The 23,360-nt window shown below is 40.3% G+C and overlaps 1 protein-coding gene across 1 annotated transcript in view; it reads left to right on the top strand.

Annotated features, from left to right (window-relative positions):
* LOC306960690 (ankyrin-1-like) overlaps positions 1-23,360 on the top strand; it is a 222,220-nt gene that overhangs the window by 44,987 nt on the left and 153,873 nt on the right. The window contains exon 2 of the mRNA XM_079553166.1: positions 13,748-13,840. Within this exon, the coding sequence (XP_079409292.1) occupies positions 13,748-13,840 (93 nt within the window). The remainder of the gene's footprint in view (positions 1-13,747; positions 13,841-23,360) is intronic.

The following is a 23,360-nucleotide window of genomic DNA, read 5'->3' as shown; positions in this document are numbered from 1 at the left end:
GTCTCCCAAAGGTCTCTAAGAGGTCTCCCAAAGGTCCCTCAGAGGTCTCTAAGAGGTCTCCCAAAGGTCTCTCAGAGGTCTCTAAGAGGTCTCCTAAAGGTCTCTCAGAGGTCTCTAAGAGGTCTCCCAAAGGTCTCTCAGAGGTCTCTAAGAGGTCTCCCAAAGGTCTCTCAGAGGTCTCTTAGAGGTATCTTAGAGGTATCTTAGAGGTCTCTCTAAGAGGTCTCTAAGAGGTCTCTCAGAGGTCTCTAAGAGGTATCTTAGAGGTCTCTAAGAGGTCTCTAAGAGGTCTCTTAGAGGTCTCTTAGAGGTCTCTAAGAGGTCTCTTAGAGGTCTCTAAGAGGTCTCTAAGAGGTCTCTTAGAGGTCTCTTAGAGGTCTCCCAGAGGTCTCCCAGAGGTATCTTAGAGGTCTCTTAGAGGTCTCTAAGAGGTCTCTCAGAGGTCTCTCAGAGGTCTCTAAGAGGTATCTTAGAGGTCTCTAAGAGGTCTCTAAGAGGTCTCTTAGAGGTCTCCCAGAGGTATCTTAGAGGTATCTTAGAGGTATCTTAGAGGTATCTTAGAGGTATCTTAGAGGTATCTTAGAGGTCTCTAAGAGGTCTCTCAGAGGTCTCTCAGAGGTCTCTCAGAGGTCTCTAAGAGGTATCTTAGAGGTATCTTAGAGGTCTCTAAGAGGTCTCTCAGAGGTCTCTCAGAGGTCTCTCAGAGGTCTCTCAGAGGTCTCTAAGAGGTATCTTAGAGGTCTCTAAGAGGTCTCTAAGAGGTCTCTAAGAGGTCTCCCAGAGGTCTCCCAGAGGTCTCCCAGAGGTCTCTTAGAGGTCTCTTAGAGGTCTCCCAGAGGTCTCTTAGAGGTCTCCCAGAGGTCTCCCAGAGGTCTCCCAGAGGTCTCTGGCAGCTGTGGCAATATTGGCAAAACATTTTATTGTCCTCAACTGTGAGACTTTTCTGTGACGTCCCTGCAATGTCTCTGAGACCTGCTGGAGATTTGAAAAATCACACACGTTTGTTTTAATCGAGACCACCTGGAGACTCTCCCTATCTCCAGGAGACGTATCGGACACATCTCCATGACCAGCTCAAGTCTCCATCTAGTCTTGGTCATTTTGTTCGCCAAAGCGACTGCACAAAGTCTGTCATTTAAGTGACATTAGACCTTCAGAAGTTTGACCGTTCAATGAGGATGGAGAAAGTCACAGTTCGGCTCCTCCACAAACTCCCGTTGTCTCCCAGCTTTGCCTGTGGGAATCTGGTCGCCCTGCCCTCGCCCGTTTGATCTCCCCAAACATGTGCTGCATTCATGGTAAACGGGGCCAAAGCTCCTGAAGGTCCGTGAAGCAGAACACGAGCACCTCTCACCCGCCGTGTCTTCATCCCACCATTGTTCTTCTGCATCTGGTCCAAACCTACACGGCTCATCCCCCTCATGCTAATCGTGTGACGCACATCATTAATACAGTTGCGGGCCCATGAATGGAGCGACGCCTGTACAGCAGCTGCCGCCCGTCCCGGGACGCTCATATCTGCGCTCCTGGACACGTCACAAAGGGGGAAGAAAATCCGTGAAGAATAGAGCGAGAAGCTGCTCACGGCCGCGCTGTCTCCTTCACTTTATCTCCTGCACGCATGTTGTTTTTGTTTCTTATGCTAATGTCCCCCGCGGAGGAGCCGGGGATGGGACAGTGGGGGGGGGGTTGAGGAGGCGATGGGTGCGGGGCGTCCTGCTGGGTGGGACAGTAAACGTTTTGGATGGTGTTCAAACAGCAGGTCCTGGGTCAGAACAGTGGAAGTCGAGGAGGAAGCGGGGTTTAATGTGGGTTCAAAGGTCAGGCCTGAACCTAAAGGACCTGCACTTTGCAAACATGGCTTCAGATTATTCTTTTTGCTTTGAATCAGTGGAACTGTCAGGTCTAGTAGCCAAAATATGTTCTCAAGTAAGAGTAATGAACACCCCGACACAGTGTTGTTCCTCCTGCATTATAACGTCTAACTCCTCGTTGTTTAATCCACTTCAGGGTCCCACAAACGTAACATTTATAATAAATGTGTTTTTCATTGACTAAACTCACTAAATCTGCCAGACTACGGGACTATTTTGTGTGGGTTATTAGCCGGTCACTGAAGGCTGGTCTCAGAGCGAGTCATTCTCCGCAGCTATTACGAGGATCTCAGTCAGGCTCAACGACACAACATCAGCACAGAATCACAACACAACAGGACTAACCCGGAAACACTTTTCCCTGGAAGGAAACACCGATATGCGGCACTCGTGGGCAGGAGTTATTTACCTTTTACAAGGTTTAACCTGAAGCTAAAGCTAGCTAGCTCAACCAGCTCAACTGTTTATGGAAACAGCTGCGGTGGAGTCGCTCACACCTGGGCCCCCCCAACTCAAACTTTTATGTTTGACTTTACTAATCCAGACAAATATGCTTCAATGCAGGATCATTTTATGTACGCCTGAAAATGATGAATAGCCTTAACCGTTTTCAATAGAAATGTAAAGCTCAGATGTTATTAACAGTAGCTAACCTAGCTGCTCACTCTCCTCTACAAACATTTAGCAAACACTAAATCCATCTCATACGTTCCTGTCAGTCACTAATTACACCTTTATCTGATTCTGTGTCATGCGTTGCTATGGCGACGCCACAGCGGAGTGAGATCCCAGTGATTTAACTACCGGACTACGTGTGCGGTTATACCAAAATAATGCACCAGCCAATCAGAATCCAGTATTCACCCAGACCATGGTGTAATCTAAGGGAGTAAAAAAGTACTTGGAGAGCATTTTACTTGAGTATTGTGAGTAGTGAGTGACTGTTGTTCCTGTTGCAGTAGAGCCACAACACCAAAAGCTGAACCTCACCATCGTAGCTCAAAGTAAAGAACCATTTCCTGCCAATGTTTTACATTATATACGACATATTCGGATGTTCGGCCAGAAAACTTCAGAAATACTGACAGAATTTCCCGCATTTCAGAGAACTCTAACAGATCCGGCCCTCCAGGACAGAACCTCTGGCCACTAAGATGATTTTGAGAAATATGATTATGCAAATAAGAGATCAAACACCTGTTAAAGTACTCTAAAAATGCAGTATTTGTTAAAGTGTCCCAGCAGAACATCCCACCTGGTCACATGTAACGTAAAACAGTGATTCTCAACTGTCGGGACCCGAAAGTGGGTCGTTGAACCATTATCAGAGGGTAACTTTTTTTATTCATTTATTTATTTTTCCTCTGCTTCTGCGTGGAAACACACCAGAGTCTGTTCAAATGAAAATGACTGGGTTGTTGTGATCGCTTTAAAGCATATCTACCGCTTGTTCGATAACAAAATGGACGAATGACGGTTGTATTTGGGGTCGTGGTTTGTCATCTGAGGGTAACGTTGGGTCCAGAAGCCAAAAACCACTTGAGAACCACTTGGCATTTGCAGAAACACGTTCTTTACTTTAGGCTGTAATGGTGAGGTTCGGCCCTTGGTGTCTCAGCCCTGAGTGTGGAAGTGTGTGAGGTCTGTGGAGATCTGGGTTCCTCAGAGCTCTGGGTTCCTCAGAGCTCTGGGTTCCTCAGAGCTCTGGGTTCCTCAGAGCTCTGGGTTCCTCAGAGCTCTGGGTTCCTCAGAGATCTGGGTTCCTCAGAGCTCTGGGTTCCTCAGAGCTCTGGGTTCCTCAGAGCTCTGGAGTCACAGATGCTCCTAAGTGAGTCCTGCTCCTGACCCGTGATTATTTTACTGATTTTGATCATTTTATTGAGCCTACTTGTATAATAATCTTTCTCAAAAATCACCTTGTGGGCCAGAGGGTCTGAGCTGGAGGGCCGGACGTCGCCTTCCCCGGCAGTCGTGACATCGATTATGAGAAAGAAGGGATGGAATAAAGAAAATACCATGAAAACATATTAACTCATAGGGTTTCTGTCCTGACTGGAGAGCTGGTTCAGTCCACAGTAAATCCACAGTAAACATGTAAATAAAACCAGCTGACGCTCTGTCGTTAATACATCAGTGTTTTGGGGACACTTGGGGACCGAACTGCTAAAAACATATACAATAGGGTCCCACCTGGGGCCAGAAAGTCCCCTGAAAAGAGAGAGGCTGTTTTATTCTTGTTAAATACAGATTTAATAGAAAATCAACCGTTACAGGCTGGGCCCATGACTGTGTCCCACAAGATCCTACAGTGGACGGTGCACAGGTGTTTGAAATCTGTCAGAAGGAAATCTCTGACCCCAAATCAGGTCAATCCAGTTAGTTTAACCCCTTAACTCCCACCTGAACCGAGCACATTTTCTCCAGTTTGGCTTTACCCCAGTCCAAAAGCTTCGGGAAAAAAAGGTGTGAAAATAGCGACAGAACTGAGACGAAAACAATGATGAAGATGTGACAAAAAAGTGACGAAAAATGTGACAAAAAGAGACAAAAAATGACCCAAAAAAAAGACCCAAAAATGACAAAAAAATGATTCAAAAAATGACAAAAAAAAGTTACAAAAATGAGTTGAAAACCCCCCCAAAAAAAGATGGAAAAAAATCTGATGACGTGAGGAAAAAGATCCATTCAGATGAGTTTTGTAGATCTTAGCTTTCAAATGAGGCGTTACACTGGCCTACAGGATTTGGGGAAAGCTGAACTGGAGAAAATGCTCTCGGTTCAGGCGGGAGTTAAGAGGTTAACCATCTTTGGCCCACGATCCAAGTCTAGTCACACAAAACTAAACATCTGGATTTTCTGAGCGGATAAAAAGGGGAACTATATTGTGAGGCGTAGTAACACCTGGAGTACTTTGATGATATTACAGCGCTAACAACATGTGCGTGACTGATGGAGAAATGGACTTCATTCAGCTCTTAGAAACACTCAGGGTGTACTGCCCCCTTTTGGGAACCGAGGACCCAAATAAAATATTTCGTATAAAATATTGTATTTTCCACACAAGTTTTTGTTGAACAAGCAGCAGATTTCCCTTTAAGACTGAAATTATGATCAAAACAACCCAATAACATTCATTTTAACAGACACAGTTCGTGTTTCTGCAGTTTCAGTTGGAAATATTGAATGAAATACAACCTATAGACTCGCAACCCACTGAAAATGGCTCCGTGACCCACTTTTGGGCCGCGACCCCCCAGTAGAGAATCACTATTTAACATTATGTGACCAAGAGGGAGGTTCTGACGGGACATTTTAAAAATACTGACACTATTTCTCACATTAGACTACTTTAACAGGTATTTGTTTTTTTTATTTGCACAATATTATTCCTCAAAATCATCTTGGGGACCAGAGGTTCTGTGCTGGAGGGCCGGATTTGGCCCTCGGGCCCGTCGTTGCCGACCCCTGATGTACAGTATGAACTCCTGTGGCCAAACACAAACATCACAACCACTCGGGACCCCTTCTGTAAAATGTAATCAGCATTTATAACCATTTAAGGTGCAGATACTCGAGCACTCGTCAGATTGTTGCTGAATTTCAAAGCTTCATCAACCGGGACGGGAACTGTCCCACTTTGGGCACCCCTGGTCAGGTTGTGTTTTGTTTATTTTGTCCTCTTGAGGCTTCCGTAGTTCACTGATGTTCCAAGCATTGACAGCAGTCTCTCTAAAACTCCATAGTGTTCCAGCCAGTACCTTTCAATTTGGCTCTACACAAATATCTGTCTGTAAGTATTGAGATTATATTGATGCTTCCATTAGACACCAAATTTAGTCATTCTAGTAAGTTTCCAATTTGTGATTTCCAAGAATATATTAGGCGCTAATTTCGTTAGCTTCCCTATGGCTTTTCCCATGTAACTTAGCATCGTGCTAATCGCTCGCTAATGAGGTCGTTTTGGTTTTAGTTATCTCTGAGCTACTTATTTTATATTTCCATTGTATATTTGACCAGATGAGATTGTAATATGCACCCTTTGTGTTTCTGGATGTTACAGTTTTACAGTCCTTCAGTAAATTTGCACCAAAACAGCAAGACGCTTCCTGGTCTTTTATTGGAGACTGTTCGCTCTCTGTGAAGCTAGTTGACTAGTAAAGGCACAATACACGGTGTGTAAAATAGGCAGAAAATGTGAGGAAAATAAACAGAAAACAATTAAAATAGTTAAATAGTGGTATAGTAACAGGAAATAATGAAGTAAACAGACTATTACGAAAAAAATTCAAGTCAGTGTTAGCAGTGCAGGTTTACATCACAGTGCAAGTGGTTGATTAAGTGATTAAAATACAGGGTGTCTCAGTCTGCCACTGAAAGAGCTGCTCAGCTCCTCTACAGTCCCGTGCAGTGGGTGGGAGGTGAGCTTGGCTAACACCCTCCTGTCCCTCACCTCCTCCACAGAGTCCAGAGCTGGCCCTCCTGACCAGCTTGTTCAGTCTGTTCTTGTCCCGCTCTGTGCGGCCCGGGGCCCAGCACACGGCAGCGTAGTGGAGAGCAGAGGCCACCACAGAGTCATAAAGAGTCCTGAGCCGAGGCCTGCTCACTCCGAAGGACCTCAGTTTCCTCAGAAGGTGGAGGCGACTTTGGCCCTTCTTGTGGGACCAGTCCAGTTTATTGTTGGGGTGTACTTGAAGCTGTCCAAGGCAAGAACATATCTCAGTATGGCCAACTCCTTCAACCCCTTAACTCCCACCTGAACCGAGCACATTTTCTCCAGTTTGGCTTTACCCCAATCCAAAAGCTTCTGGAAAAAAGGTGAGAAAATAGCAACAGAACTGAGACGAAAACAATAATGGAAATGTGACAAAAAAGTGAGAAAACTTTGACTAAAAAATAACAAAAAATGACAATAAAATGACAAAAAATGACAAAAAAAATAAAAAAATAAATAACTTTTTTTTTTTTAAAAGACAAAAAAATGGCAAAAAAAATGACAAAAAAAATAAAAAATAGATTAAAAAAAAGTGACTAAAAAATGACTAAAAAATGGCAAAAAATAACAAAAAAATGACAAAAATGTGAGAAAACTTTGACTAAAAAATAACAAAAAAATGACAGAAAAATGACAAAAAATGACTAAAAAATGGCAAACAATGACAAAAAAAATAACAAAAAAATGACAAAAACATGACCAAAAAAATGACAAAAAAGTGACAAAAATATGAGAAAAAAAAATGACAAAAAAAGACAAAAAAATTATTTTAAAAAAATGACAGAAAAAGTTACAAAATTAGTTGAAACCCCCCAAAAAAAGATCTGATGACGTGATGAAAAACATCCATTTAGATGAGTTTTGTAGATCTTAGCTTTCAAATGAGGCGTTACACTGGCCTACAGGACTCGGGTAAAGCTGAACTGAAGAAAACGCTCTCGGTTCAGGCGGGAGTTCAGAGGTTAAACATCTTTGGCCCAATGTTAAGTCTCTCAAAGGACGACTCTCGAACTCTCGACGGCGCAGGTGGAGGATGTTTGTGAGAAGGACACGGGCGCAGCAGCTCTGAAACATCAGGACTGTGATCATGTTTATTGTTTTCTCAGGAGGTCAAACACCTCTGGAGGAGTTCCTCTGAGCAGACTTTCACGTTCACCACCTCTGCGTTCTCCGGTTCTCCCCAGAGGACCAGGACCAGGTCTCGGGGGGGCTCACTGAACTTCCTCGTACCCGGGCTTTCCCTCCAGCGGTGTCAAAGTTCAGTGGATTGGGGCCAAACCTCCGCCACAGAATCCACATCAGACGGTGCTCGCGGCGCCGTTAGCCCCCGCGCGGCTTTGTCCGGCGCTGCTAAACGCCGGGGGGGGCTGTTTGGGGGAACATGCGCGGACAGTTATCCTTTTATCCGCTTAATCTCTCCGGTGGAACCCTGGGAGCCGGCCGTGCGTGTCTGGAGCCCCCCCTTCCTCGACGGGCCCCTGGTATCATCGGCCCCTCCCTGTCCCGCACCAGCCGGCTGCCGCTTAATCCAATTATTCCTCTAAGCTGACACGCTCGGAGGGTCCCCGAACTGCGCCGCACTCTCCCACCGGGCCCGGGACGCTCTCGGGAAGTGGAGGTTAAAAATAAACCGCCGGCGCCGTGGTGACAGCGGCGACCCCTGACCTCGCGGGAGCTATTTTTGGGGGCGACGTCCTGACCGCGCACCTCTGCTGTCACCCTGATTCAGTGCGCCCTTGGGTGTCCGGCCCAGCGCGGGGCGAGGCATCTGTCCCGCCGCCGCTGCAGTGTCCTTGAACAGCCACGGAACTGGGAGCTCCGCGTTGGTTCTGTTTGGGCCGGACGAGGTTTTTAACAGTCCTGCACTGCCAAGTGCAGGACCCGGCTAAAAACAAGGAAAAACATCTTAAAACTAGAAATGCAATGGCTGCGCCATTGCGATTGACTGCGGAATTGCGGGAAGCGAATGCAGAAATTGCATAAACTGTTCAAATTGCATAAATTGCTTAATTTGCATAATCTAATTTGCATAAACTGTATAAACTGCATAAAGTGGTTAATGTTGCATAAACTTTTATGTTCCATAAACTGGTCAAACTGTTGAAATGGCCTCAGTGCTTGATTGGCAGAAGCACAAATGGCTGAAAGGCGGAGTCTCCCCATTGGCTGGATTCCCCCATACACACCAATGCAAACATTTCAAACTCTCATATAAAAAAACTGGAAATCTGCAGAAGCCAATTTTTTCTCAAAACCCACAAGTTGCAGAAGCTGAACCTGCACAAAGTGCAGAAATTGCATAAAATGCAGAAAAAAGTGCAGAAAAGCATGGATTTGCGGCAGCCCCATTATAAGTCAATGGGAAAATCTCCGACATTTTGGCCGATTGCGGAAAAACCATAAGTTGCAGAAGTCCCAAAAGTAACAGCACCTTCTCCTCAACATGCGGAACGTTTTGATGCATAACTTGCATAAATTGCACAAAGCATGAAAATCGGGAAAAAGATGGAAGAGGAATAATAATAAAGAACATGAAAACCAATAATTGACTGCGGAAGAATTCCGCAGTCAATCAATTACACAGTTTGTCTTGTTTTAAGGAAAAACTTCTGCCAATGGGGTCAGATTTTTTTATCTTGCTAAGAATTTGCTAAGAACTTTTTTTCATAAAACATCATAAAACAAGAAAGAAACACTAAATTTAAGCAACTAAAAAGCTAGAATTAAGCAAAATGTCCTCAGAAAATGGAATAATTTAAGGAAAACATTCTTATTTAGTGAAAAATTGTGGATATTTTACTTAAATGTTGCTTGATTTAAGTAAAATGTTCTAAATTACTCACATTTTTGAGCAAAATGTTCTTAATAAATACTAATATTTAAGGAAAGTATTGCCGCGCCCGGAGACCCGCCTCCATGATGTGGAGCCAGGCTGATGGTCAGAATCACCTGCTGGAGGATTCACCTATTGTACATGTTTTTAGTGGCAGACACGGGGAGAACATGCTCCACACAGAAAGGCCCCGTCCTGGTGGGAATCGAACCCGGGACCTCCGAGCTGTGAAGCTGAGGCTCTAACCGCTGTGCCACCGAGCCGCCCACTTTAAAGAATGGAATGTTTTATCTCTCTGTGAGAATCAGTTTTTACATTAAGAGTTGTTGATCTTAGTTTTTCTTAAAATAAGAAAAATATTATTTTTCTAAAACTGAAGAAGATTCAAAACGTTTTTCTTTACGTTACAAGAAAAAATTGCATGTTTTGTAGCAGATTTATCTGAACAAGAAATGGCTAGATTTTATTTCCTAAAATAAGATTTTTTTTGCTCGGCAAAACATTATTATCCCTTAAGAGTCTGGCATCATCGTTTGCTTACGCCATTAACCTGCAAAAGTCTGGTTTGGCTCTAGTTTAAGCCATGATGAAGAGGGTGGACCTTTTCGGGGAGTATTTGCTGCTGATTGGATCAAACGCGCCTCGTTTTAGCCAATCCGAGCTCGTGTCAAAACGTGGCTGAACTGAAAGCACTAAAGCAATAACATGTTTGTGTCGTTTCCGTCGTCGCCCTGTTGTCGACTCGTATGTTTGTTGGAGATTCAGACCTCAGCATCTACAGCACCTGCCTATAAATGCTAGAACAAGACTATATTTAGCAGGATTGTCCAAACCTTGTGAGAGAAAAGTCAGCTGAGAGCTCTATTTACCTGAAGCTAGACGAGGCAGAACAAAAACTCTTTTCTCTAAGTACTCGATGTTGGCGATAACGAGTTCAATATCAGTCGATGCACAAAGAACAACTGCGTCTTCGAACGTGACTTGAGGCTGATGGTTTTGCTGCTGCTGCAAAAAAGGAAGGTTTAACGAAGCAAAAGTAGCAGCGAGACGGAGGCGAGAGGCTTCGGATTTCTGTGAACGTCCTCAGAGATGGTGGAAGTAGGACTGAGGCGGAGATAAAGTCTGGTTTGACTTAAGCTGCTTGTTTGATTTCTTTTCCATCATTTTTTTGTTGGGTGTTCAAGTCATTTTTGTCATTTTTTTGTCACATTTTGTCAAATTTCTGTAATTTTCTTTTCGAATTTTTATCACATTTTTGTCACATTTTTGTCACATTTTTGTCATTTTTGTGTCATTTTTTCGTCAATTTTTTGTAATTTTTTTGTAATTTTTTTGTATTTTTTTTGTATTTTTTTTGTATTTTTTTTGTCTAATTTTTATCACATTTTTGTCATTTTTTTGTCATTTTTTCGTCAATTTTTTGTCATTTTCTTTTCGAATTTTTATCACATTTTTGTCACATTTTTGTCATTTTTGTGTCATTTTTTCGTCAAATTTTAGTAATTTTTTAGTAATTTTTTAGTAATTTTTTAGTAATTTTTTAGTAATTTTTTAGTAATTTTTTAGTAATTTTTTTGTCTAATTTTTATCACATTTTTGTCAAATTTTTGTCATTTTTTTGTCAAGTTTTTGTCAAATTTTTATCACATTTTTGTCAAATTTTTGTCATTTTTTTGTCGAATTTTTATCACATTTTTGTCCAATTTTTGTCAAATTTTTGTCATTTTTGTGTCATTTTTGTGTCATTTTTTCGTCAAATTTTTGTCATTTTCTTGTCGAATTTTTATCATTTTTGTGTCATTTTTTCGTCATTTTTTTTGTAATTTTTTTGTAATTTTTTTGTAATTTTTTTTTAATTATTTTTTTTATTTTTTTGTCTAATTTTTATCACATTTTTGTCACATTTTTTTTGTCACATTTTCGTCACATTTTTGTCATTTTCTTGTCGAATTTTTATCACATTTTTGTCACATTTTTGGATTTCTGTGAATGTCCTCAGAGGCGATAAGAGATGGTTGAAGTAGGACTGAGGCGGAGCTCTAGTCTGGCTGTTTGACTTAAGACGTGCGAGCTGCTTGTTTGGTTACGTGGAAATGATGATTGTAAGACTCTGCTCTTGCTTCATGCAGTGTTTATGCTTTCATGTGATCCAATGTTCTCCGGGAGCTTCATGGTTCTGCTGGTGTTGCTCGCTGCTGACTTGCTTTCGGGTTTTGACTCTGTCTCGCTCTGTCCTCGCCATGTGTGCCTGTTCGCGTCACGGTAAGTACACCCTTTCTGAACTTCTTCCTGAAGACCGAAGCTGGTTTTTTTGTCGCTCCTGTTTCCTCTCGATGTCCACATGTCTGTCCGCTCATGTCACGTGCCCATAACCTCAGGAAGCGCTCCATTCATCCTCCACCGAGCGCTTTCCGTGGAGACAAGGTGGGGTGGGGGGGGGTTTGGGAAGGGGTGGGTAAGCTGGGGTGACTAGAGGTGTGACTTCACTGGCCATGAGATGTCACGTGTGCGATGTCACAGGAGTCTCCATTTCGAGGGTCGGAGGGCTGAAGAGTGCAAGTGGCGAGTTAGCTTAGCTGTAGCTGCAGATTATGTAATGTGCAGAGTATAAAGAAACATAAAGAATAATCAGATTAAGGTGCTTAAAACTTACATAGGAGACCATTGCGAAACTGTCGATCAGTAAAGTCTTCGAAAGGGTTCGATTCCAGTACTTTAACGATACTTGGTTTTCGATGCCGACACCTGAACGATGCTTTTACCTTTGCGTTTACTAAAATATTTGTCAGAGAACCAGAAAACAGAGCAATAGTGTGTGGAAGGAAACAGAAACAAGCCTCATTTCCTAGTTATAAAGAATGTTGTTGATTTCTGGATATATATGTTTTAACCTCTTAACTCCCGCCTGAACCGAGAGATCTTTTTCCTCACGTCATCAGATTTTTTTCCCAGCATTTTTTTGTTGGGAATTCAACTCATTTTTGTAACTTTTTTGTCATTTTTTGGGTATTTTTTCGTCAAATTATTGTAATTTTTTTGTCAAAGTTTTATTACATTTTGTCACATTTTTGTCATTTTTTTTGGGTCATTTTTTTGTTATTTTTTTGTCAAATTTTGGTCATTTTCTTGTCAATTTTTTTATCACATTTTTGTAATTTTTTTGTAATTTTATGGCATTTTTTCGTCACATTTTTGTCATTTTTTTAGTATTTTTTTGTAATTTTTTCGTCAAATTTTTATCACATTTTTGTCACATTTTTGTCATTTTTTTGTCATTTTTTCGTCACATTTTTGTCAATTTCTTGTGACATTTTTGTGACATTTTCATCATTGTTTTCGTCTCAGTTCTGTCGCTATTTTCACACCTTTTTTTTCCAGAAGCTTTTGGATTGGGGTAAAGCCAAACTGGAGAAAATGTGCTCGGTTCAGGTGGGAGTTAAGGGGTTAATTCATGCAGTCCTTATATTTGGAGAGTTTAGTGGTGCTAGGCTAGTGCTAGGCTAGTGCTAGGCTAGTGCTAGGCTAGTGCTAGGCTAGTGCTAGGCTAGTGCTAGGCTAGTGCTAGGCTAGTGCATGTCTATGGTAACTAGTAGCCTGCATTAAAAACCTCCAAACGTTGCCATGTCTGATTTGTAGAAAGATCCTTTGTGAATTCCACGTGAAGCAATGGCGGCCGCAGGTAAACAAACTAATGTAGATCCGGTCACCGCGCATATCACTCCGCCGCTGCGTAGCTACAACCAGGAAGCTGCTCAAATATAAGTTCTTTTAAATGCAAAAATGTTATATTTAGAACATTATTCAGTCGACACAGACGTTTATATGGTTAGTCTGTTGTTATAAGTGATTTGGGTCAGACACTACTAGTTAGACATGCGCTAGCCTAGCACTAGCCTAGCACCGCGAAACTCTTCAAATATAAGGTCTGCATGAATTAAAAATATACATATATCTCCTGAAATCACTCTGGATAACTAGGAAATGAGGCCCTATGTCAAAAATCCTGAAATATCCCTTTAAAGCTCTTTGGAGACCTATCATCAGATGTTGACAGTGTTCATTTAAAATATTTAGTCTCAATTTTACTCAAAGTGATATTTTTGACGACTAAAATTGGACTAAAACTAAATTAAAAGTTTCTCATGAGGCTAAAACTCTGACAAAAACGTCCAGATGTTTTAGTCGAGTAAAATAAGACTAAATAAAAATGAAAAGGAGAGACTAAAATCATCCAAACTCAGGTAAATTCTCCGCCAACTGAACAGGTTTGTGCTTTGTGTAAACGCTCATTGTTAATCACGTTGAACTATGTTGATATAATAAAACACTGCCACTCGCACTCTTCACATTCTCCGAGCTTGAACGACCTGAGGGCCAGTCCACACCTCCAGTGACCCCTCCCTGCTCCATCTCCACTGCTGGGCTGATGTTCACCTGTAGCTCTGACCTTCTCCTCCTCTCTCTCTCCTCTGCTTCCTCTCTCCTCCTCCTCTTCCTCTCTCCCTGACCCATTAACGGGCTGTGTCTCTATGTCATGTGTCCCTTTAGGCCCATGCTGTGCACCGCTGGCTAATCGATCAGGACAGTAGTGTGAGCTCTGAGATGCCCGATGGCCAAGGAGTATGGCACTTTGATGATGAAGTAAATATCAGCTCCACGTATACTGGCTTTTTCTTTTTTTTCTTCTATATTCTATATATATTTATGTATTTCTATATTGTCACTAAAGTGTGTGTGTCACAGTGTGGTAAATATCTATGGTTTCCGTTTTGTGTGGCTTCTGGTATCTGTAGTTCTTTTGACTAGTGTCGTGCCGTAAGCGGGTGTCTTTGGGCCCAAGCTTTTTTCTGTGTTTTTTTGTACTAACTACATTTGTTTTCACGTTTCGTTTTGTTGCATTTCTTTTTTATTCTCCCCCCCCCCACACGTTTTTCGTTCCGTAGCTCCACATTAGTGTCTGTGTTCTTCTCGACGCAGCATATTACAAGAGCAAGAGTCCACGGGCAAAATATAGCCTTCATTAGCATTGGTGTTTCCACGAAGTAGCTCCGCCGCACCAGGCACACGCTAGCGCTATAACAGAAAGAGCATTTTTCCTGTGGGTTCTGCTGACGAGGGTGAATATGCTTGTCGTGGTGTCTGTGGTAGGACCGTGGTTGGTTGTCGGGAGTGTGCGTGGGGAGAGGGTGTGCACGTGCATGGTTTGTGCATGGATTGTGCGTTCTGCGGCTGTTTTTCTTGCATGTGCACGCGGAGTGAACCTGCGCATGTGCGTCCAGAGCTGAGGTCGGAACCGCAGCGATGAATCAACGTCATTTCTGTTGCCCCTCGATGGTGTATGAAGGGCTGAGAAGGTGCAACATGAGACACGGTTAGCATTAGAGTAATGCTAAATGTGTGATAAAAAAGGAAAAAAATCAACAAAAATGTGACAAAAATTTAACAAAAATGTGACAAAAACTCAACAAAAAAAGGAAAAAATTCAACAAAATGTGACAAAAACTCAACAAAAATGTGACAAAAACTCAACAAAAAAATGACAAAATTCAACAAAAATGTGAGAAAAATTCAACAAAAATGTGACAAAAATTCAACAAAAATGTGACAAAAATTCAACAAAAATGTGACAAAAATTCAACAAAAAAGTGACAAAAATTCAACAAAATGTGACAAAAATGTAAAAAAAAATGTGACAAAAACTCAACAAAAAAAGGAAAAAATTCAACAAAAATGTGACAAAAATTCAACCAAAAAGTGACAAAAATTCAACCAAAAAGTGACAAAAATTCAACAAAAAAATGACAAAAATTCAACAAAAATGTGACAAAAATTCAACCAAAAAGTGACAAAAATTCAACAAAAAAATGACAAAAATTTAACAAAAATGTGACAAAAATTCAACAAAAAAGTGACAAAAACTCAACAAAAATGTGACAAAAACTCAACAAAAAAATTACAAAATTCAACAAAAATGTGAGAAAAATTCAACAAAAATGTGATGAAAATTCAACAAAAATGTGACAAAAATTCAACAAAAATGTGACAAAAATTCAACAAAAAAATGACAAAAATGTAACAAAAATGTGACAAAAAATCAACAAAAAAGTGACAAAAATTCAACAAAATGTGACAAAAATTCAACCAAAAAGTGACAAAAATTTAACAAAAATGTGACAAAAATTCAACAAAAAAGTGACAAAAATTCAACAAAATGTGACAAAAACTCAACAAAAAAATGACAAAATTCAACAAAAATGTGAGAAAAATTCAACAAAAATGTGATGAAAATTCAACAAAAATGTGACAAAAATTCAACAAAAATGTGACAAAAATTCAACAAAAAAATGACAAAAATTTAACAAAAATGTGACAAAAATTCAACAAAAAAGTGACAAAAATTTAACAAAATGTGACAAAAATGTAAAAAAAAAAGTGACAAAAACTCAACAAAAAAAGGAAAACATTCAACAAAAATGTGACAAAAATTCAACCAAAAAGTGACAAAAATTCAACCAAAAAGTGACAAAAATTCAACAAAAAAAAGACAAAAATTTAACAAAAATGTGACAAAAATTCAACAAAAAAGTGACAAAAATTCAACAAAAATGTGACAAATACAGTGGGTCCAAAAGTTGTTAAATGACAATATACAACTCTCTAATACAATATTTGTCCCACTGTCACTCCCATTTGTTATTCTATACATAATGTTAGACTCTCATTTATTAACTTTCCAAATGATTATGAAGTTGAATAGGCCTCCTTTAAAATGACAACTTCATGATTCTATCTAAAGCAGCTTTAACCTTTTAACTCCCACCTGAACAGATCCCATTTTCTCCAGTTTGGCTTTACCCTAATCAAAAAGCTTCTTGGGAAAAAACACTAAAACAGCCACAAAAAATGAGAAGAAAACAAGGATGTAAACGCAACAAAAATGTGACAAAAATGTGATAAAAATTCAACAAAAATGTGACAAAAACTCAACAAGAAAAATAACAAAAATTCAACAAAAAAGTGAAAAAATTCAACTAAAATGTGATAAAAATTCAACAAAAATGTGACAAAAATTCAACAAAAAAGTGACAAAAATTCAACAAAAATGTGAAAAAATTCATCAAAAATGTGACAAAAATTCAACAAAAATGTGACAAAAATTCAACCAAAATGTGACAAAAATTCAACTAAAATGTGATAAAAATTCAACAAAAATGTGACAAAAACTCAACAAAAATGTGACAAAAAATTCAACCAAAATGTGACAAAAATTCAACTAAAATGTGATAAAAATTCAACAAAAATGTGACAAAAATTCAACCAAAAAGTGACACAAATTCAACAAAAATGTGACAAAAATTCAACCAAAATGTGACAAAAATTCAACTAAAATGTGACAAAAATTCAACAAAAATGTGACAAAAATTCAACAAAAATGTGACAAAAATTCAACAAAAATGTGACACAAATTCAACCAAAAAGTGACAAAAATTCAACAAAAATGTCACAAAAGAAAAAAAAAACATACAAAAGGTGACACAACACAGCAACAACGCGAGGAATAATATCAGTTTTGTGGGTCTTAGCTTTCAAATGAGGTGTTACACAGCCAAAAGAGGACAGAATTGGTTTAGGCGGGTGGTAAGAGGTTAACAAAAAGACTTTACCAAAGTCATACTGATGCAGATGCTAACCATTTGCATCCCTATCTATCTGCAGCACTGACATTGATAACAAAGGCTACCAAAAGGATGTTCAATCAAACAAGTTTTTATGAAATTTGAAACTGTTAATTAAGCCTCAGACAAAACTTGGGCCCATGTGTTCTCTTCACATCTAAACTTCCACCAAGAAACAAAAGATCTGCCTCATTTTTACAATAAAACGTTTAATACTGCCCTGATTTGTCGAGTCTCCACAGATTTCAAATTGAGGGCTCTTCTCAAAATGTATTTCTCTCACAGTGAAAATGAAACAGCAAACAGTTCACATAGATTTCTCTGCGTGTACTCGTTCTTAACTGAAGTGGCCGCGATCTCAGCGCTGCCGTTTCCGTCCTCAGCCGTTCTCTGATGATCTGTCTGTGTGTTTCGTGCCTGTTCTGTGTTCTGCAGTCGTGGTGGTCTGTGCCGTGCCGTGCTGTGCCTGTGTCATGTCTGATTTCTCTGTTCTGACGGTCTGGGAGGCGCTGACCTAAAAGCTCCATTGCGCCTCGCTTCCGGATGATCCCGGACCCTCGGAGAACGGATCATCTGAGCGCAATGGGGCCGATGGGAAGCGTGTCCCAGACCAACCTCTGCCCTGAAGACTTCACCCTCCGACCCCCCCTGCATTTGACCCGCTCCTTAAAAAAAGCTGCCCCCTTCCCCCCTTACACATCTCCATATTGCTCCTAGAAGAGTTGGAGCACTCGCCGGGTCAAAGTCAATTGATGCTTTCGGTTTAGGGGGTTGGTCAAAAAAAAAAACGAATTGGACATGTTTCCCCAGGGAAGGCAAGTGGATAATGGTGGACACAACACCAACACCCAAACAATATGGAGTCGCCTGTGATGCTCGGGAATGCCATTGCACTGGAAACTGCATTAGAATCCTTTGGTTTGTTGAAATGCTTTTGTGTGAATGAGAAAGACTTTTACTAAATGGAACACAAAGCCCTGCTAGTACTTTTTGAATAAACAAAGTATTTGACCAAATTTCCTCCTTTAAAGTGGGATTCGTGATAAAAAAAAAAAAAAAAACTTTATGCTAACACTAGACAAGAACTAACTTTGTTACTCGTGAAGAACTAGCTTTGTTACACTTGAAGAACTAGCTTTGTTACACGTGAAGAACTTGCTTTGTTGCTCGTGAAGAACTAGCTTTGCTACACTTGAAGAACTAGCTTTGTTTACACTTGAAGAACTAGCTTTGTTACATTTGAAGAACTAACTTTGTTACACTTGAAGAACTAGCTTTGTTGCACTTGAAGAACTAGCTTTGCTACACTTGAAGAACTAGCTTTGTTTACACTTGAAGAACTAGCTTTGTTGCACTTGAAGAACTAGCTTTGTTACACTTGAAGAACTAGCTTTGTTACACTTGAAGAACTAGCTTTGCTACACTTGAAGAACTAGCTTAGTTACACTTGAAGAACTAGCTTAGTTACACTTGAAGAACTAGCTTTGTTACATGTGAAGAACTAGCTTTGTTACACTTGAAGAACAAACTTTGTTACACTTGAAGAACTAGCTTTGTTACACTTGAAGAACTAGCTTTGTTACACTTGAAGAACAAACTTTGTTACACTTGAAGAACTAGCTTTGTTTACACTTGTAGAACTAGCATTTGTTACACGCGAAGAACTAGCTTTGTTACACTTGAAGAACTAGCTTTGTTTACACTTGTAGAACTAGCTTTGCTACACTTGAAGAACTAGCTTTGCTACACTTGAATAAGTAGTTTTGTTAACATTTGAAGAACTCGCTTTGTTACTCGCGAAGAACTAGCTTTGTTACTCTTGTAGAACTAGCTTTGCTACACTTGAAGAACTATCTTTGTTTACACTTGAAGAATTAGCTTTGCTATATTTGAAGAGGCTTCTTCTTGCTTATCTCAGACTTCATTTAATAATTATTACACAACACAAAGCTTCAAACTTACCCAGGATAAACCACCTCCATACTAGTTCCCCTTCCCCTTGATCCTTCTGAAGTGGACCCACTTATTTCCTGCTTTAGTCCTGCTTTAGTCCTGGTTCAGTCCTGGTTTAGTCCTGCTTTAGTCCAGCTTTAGTCCTGCTTTAGTCCTTCTTTAGTCCTGCTTTAGTCCTGTTTTAGTCCTTCTTTAGTCCTGCTTTAGTCCTGGTTCAGTCCTGCTTTAGTCCTTCTTTAGTCCTGCTTTAGTCCTGCTTTAGGCCTGGTTTAGTCCCAGTTTTGCTTCGTCTGCTCATTTATCTCCCATTTAGTCCGTAAACAGATCCGTTCCTTCTGAGCGTAGTTAGAGTCACTGTCAGATTAAAAAAGTGTGGAAAGAAAAACCAGCACAGCCACAGTCTGATCCCGCTCCATTTTGTAAACAAAATACAGAACAGGAAGTGGAGTTTAATCGTCCAATCAGAGAAGCTTGTTTCTTCACTGTTTTTCCTGCAGAAGGTTTTGATACAGCGCCCCCACAGGCTGCAGAGGAGCTCTGCATTCAGAATGTTGGTTCCATTGACAAAAAAGAGGTGTGAACGCGACCTTAGAAAACTACCAAAACTAAACTAAGCAAATAATTCCAGATTGTGGAGCTATTTTATCTAACGTTGGCTTTTGCTTTAAGACAGAAGTAAATCTTAAAAACATTATTTTACAAGAGACGATTGTCCAACGTGTAGGGTTCATAGCCTATTTGCACTGAACCCATAAGTTCAACTTTTGCACCAAATTAAAAACACAGTGTTGCTGTGTTTTGTCATAAAAAGACATGAATGTGTTATATGTTTTCCTCTAAGGAAAACAATTTCAAAGATTTCCACCACTTTCAGAAGATATAAAGAACCCACGGCCGCTTTGAGAACCACCTTAGATTTAGCCTGAGATCCCGAGAGGAGCAGAGGTGAGGCTAATGAAATCAGGAAGTAAAAGAACAATAAACAGACCAGGGCGCCTTTACCCCGACACACACCTGGGTTCACTTCTCCAGAGACATCCATACGACGGCAGGACTCGCCACCCTGACACAAGTAAGAAATGAGCTGATAAGAGATAGATAGATAGATAGATAGATAGATAGATAGATAGATAGATAGATAGATAGATAGATAGATAGATAGATAGATAGATAGATAGATAGATAGATAGATAGATAGATAGATAGATAGATAGATAGATAGATAGATAGAAAGAAAGGAAGATAGGAAGGTAGGTAGATAGTAGGAATGCACCAATACCGATACCAGTATCGGGTATCGGGCCGATACCACATGCTTGTACTCATACTCGTACTCATTCATGAGGTCCCGATACTAGAAACCGATACCACTTGACGTGCGGCCAGCGCTCCTACGAGGCGCAGCTACGAGGCGCAGCTCTCAGCTGAGGAGAGAAGAAGCAACAAACTGGAGAAAAGTTTAGTGTAAACACAATAATCCACATAGAGCTGACTTTATTACAGACTGCGCTCTCTAAACCAGAGTCTGAGCTGGATTTAACCAGAGCTTAATGTTGTTAGTGCTGCAGCGTCTGCAGTGTTTACAACATACAGGCTAATGTTGCTAACTCGCGGCTAACAGTTTTGGCCATTCTGACGCCGTTTTAAGCCCAGGGGTTTATTCATCTGAAAAACTAACCCAGCGACTAAAAAGTCCTCAGAAAATCCAAACTAAAGACATACAGCATGTTTATATTGAGGGAAAATGAGCTGCAGCAGAACAATGAAAACGCTGTAGCTTCTCGCTAAGTTACTACAAACACACGAGAAAATCTACAGGAGCTGAAGTAACGACGAAAAGAGGCCATTTAAGAAACATCTCAATACTATTGTTACATAAAAACACATAAATGAATAAAGCTCAGGCATTGAGGAGCTTTAGGACATGGACTTTTCTGTCTGTGATGGACAGAGACATAAAAATAAAAAACATATTGAATGAAAATAAAAAATAAATAAATAAATGGCATCAGCACAATTCTAATATAACTGCTCTTAAATGTGTCGCCTACTTTACTTAAGGAAATGTACATGAGTAAATTTACTAATTACAAACCAATCTAATCTAATCTTAAATTAAAGTACTCGTATCGGTTTTAGAAAAAGTGGTATCGGTGCATCCCTAGATAGATAGATAGATGGGTAGATAGGTAGAGTGATGTCGAAAGATGTGAGGTAAAACTTATTATTTTACACATACTAATGTCTTTCTAGACAAAGTAAAACAACTGGATTTGATTAATACATATTATTATTCTTGATCAAATACTGTATGTTGAATAATTCTCTGTGAAGTAAAAGCCTTGAGGACACGTATAAATCCTCCAGGCCTTTCGCAGTCATTTATAAAGAAACGATCTGCCATCCCACTCAATCACCAAGTCTCCTGCGAACAAGGCCGACGTGGTGATCAGCCCCCCCCCCCCCCCCCTCCTCCCGCCTAAACCCTGGCCCGTCCTGTTGGCCCTGATGTCAGAGGTGTACCCCCCGTCCCCCCCAAGGCTTATCAGCCCTGGTCCATCCCGGTCGACAGATGCCCCATTCGTCACGCTGCCGCTGCGTGGCACGCTCAATGCGGCGGCGCTAACTGTCAGGCGCCCACTGTCACATAAATTCTGCCATGTCCGTCCGTGCCCCCGTCGCCTGCCCCCGCCTGCCCCCGCCTGCCCCGGCCCACTGTAGACGCACTACATTAGGAGGCCCATTCATGTCCGGCCCCGGCAGTTGGCGGTGATTTGTTTGGGCTGCGGGGGCATAAGGTTATTTACATGTGAAAGGTTGATAGCATCGTCGCATGGGGAGATTATTCCGAGCGGAGCATGGCGATGTGGTGAGGGGTGCGCGGCGGCTGGGCGGTCTGCGCCAGGACGTCTTAGTTGGACCAGTGTGGGACCTAGCTTCGAAGAACTAGCTTCGTTGCACTTGAAGAACTAGCTTTGCTACACATGAAGAACTAGCTTTGTTTACACTTGAAGAACTAGCTTTGTTTACACTTGAAGAACTAGCTTTGTTACACTTGAAGAACTAGCTTTGTTACACGCGAAGAACTAGCTTTGTTACACGTGAAGAACTAGCTTTGTTTACACTTGAAGAACTAGCTTTGTTACACGTGAAGAACTAGCTTTGTTACACTTGAAGAACTAGCTTTGTTACACGTGAAGAACTAGCTTTGTTACACATGAAGAACTAGCTTTGTTACACGTGAAGAACTAGCTTTGTTTACACTTGAAGAACTAGCTTTGTTACACTTGAAGAACTAGTTTTGTTACTCATGAAGAACTAGCTTTGTTTACACTTGAAGAACTAGTTTTGTTACACATGAAGAACTAGCTTTGTGACACATGAAGAACTAGCTTTGTTGCACTTGAAGAACTAGCTTTGTTAAACATGAAGAACTAGCTTTGTTACACTTGAAGAACTAGCTTTGTTACACGTGAAGAACTAGCTTTGTTACACTTGAAGAACTAGCTTTGTTACACGTGAAGAACTAGCTTTGTTACACTTGAAGAACTAGCTTTGTTACACGTGAAGAACTAGCTTTGTTTACACTTGTAGAACTAGCTTTGTTTACACTTGAAGAACTAGCTTTGTTTACACTTGTAGAACTAGCTTTGTTACACGTGAAGAACTATCTTTGTTTACACTTGTAAAACTAGCTTTGTTTACAAGTGAAGAACTAGCTTTGTTTACACATGAAGAACTAGCTTTGTTTACACTTGAAGAACTAGCTTTGTTACACGTGAAGAACTAGCTTTGTTTACACTTGTAGAACTAGCTTTGTTTACACTTGTAGAACTAGCTTTGTTACACGTGAAGAACTATCTTTGTTTACACTTGTAAAACTAGCTTTGTTTACAAGTGAAGAACTAGCTTTGTTTACACTTGAAGAACTAGCTTTGTTTACACTTGAAGAACTAGCTTTGTTTACACTTGAAGAACTAGCTTTGTTTACACTTGTAGAACTAGCTTTGTTTACACTTGAAGAACTAGCTTTGTTTACACGTGAAGAACTATCTTTGTTTACACTTGTAAAACTAGCTTTGTTTACAAGTGAAGAACTAGCTGTGTTTACACTTGAAGAACTAGCTTTGTTTACACTTGTAGAACTAGCTTTGTTACACGTGAAGAACTATCTTTGTGTACACTTGTAAAACTAGCTTTGTTTACAAGTGAAGAACTAGCATTGTTTACACATGAAGAACTAGCTTTGTTTACACTTGAAGAACTAGCTTTGTTACACGTGAAGAACTAGCTTTGTTACACGTGAAGAACTAGCTTTGTTACACGCGAAGAACTAGCTTTGTTACACATGAAGAACTAGCTTTGTTACACGTGAAGAACTAGTTTTGTTACACGCGAAGAACTAGCTTTGTTACACTTGAAGAACTAGCTTTGTTTACACTTATAGAACTAGCTTTGTTACACTTGAAGAACTAGCTTTGTTACACTTGAAGAACTAGCTTTGTTTACACTTGTAGAACTAGCTTTGTTAC

The sequence above is a fragment of the Gobius niger genome (genome assembly GCF_951799975.1).
Source record: "Gobius niger genome assembly, chromosome: 1".
NCBI classification, from domain to species: Eukaryota; Metazoa; Chordata; class Actinopteri; order Gobiiformes; family Gobiidae; genus Gobius; species Gobius niger.
This window is presented reverse-complemented; position numbering and strand designations above follow the sequence as displayed.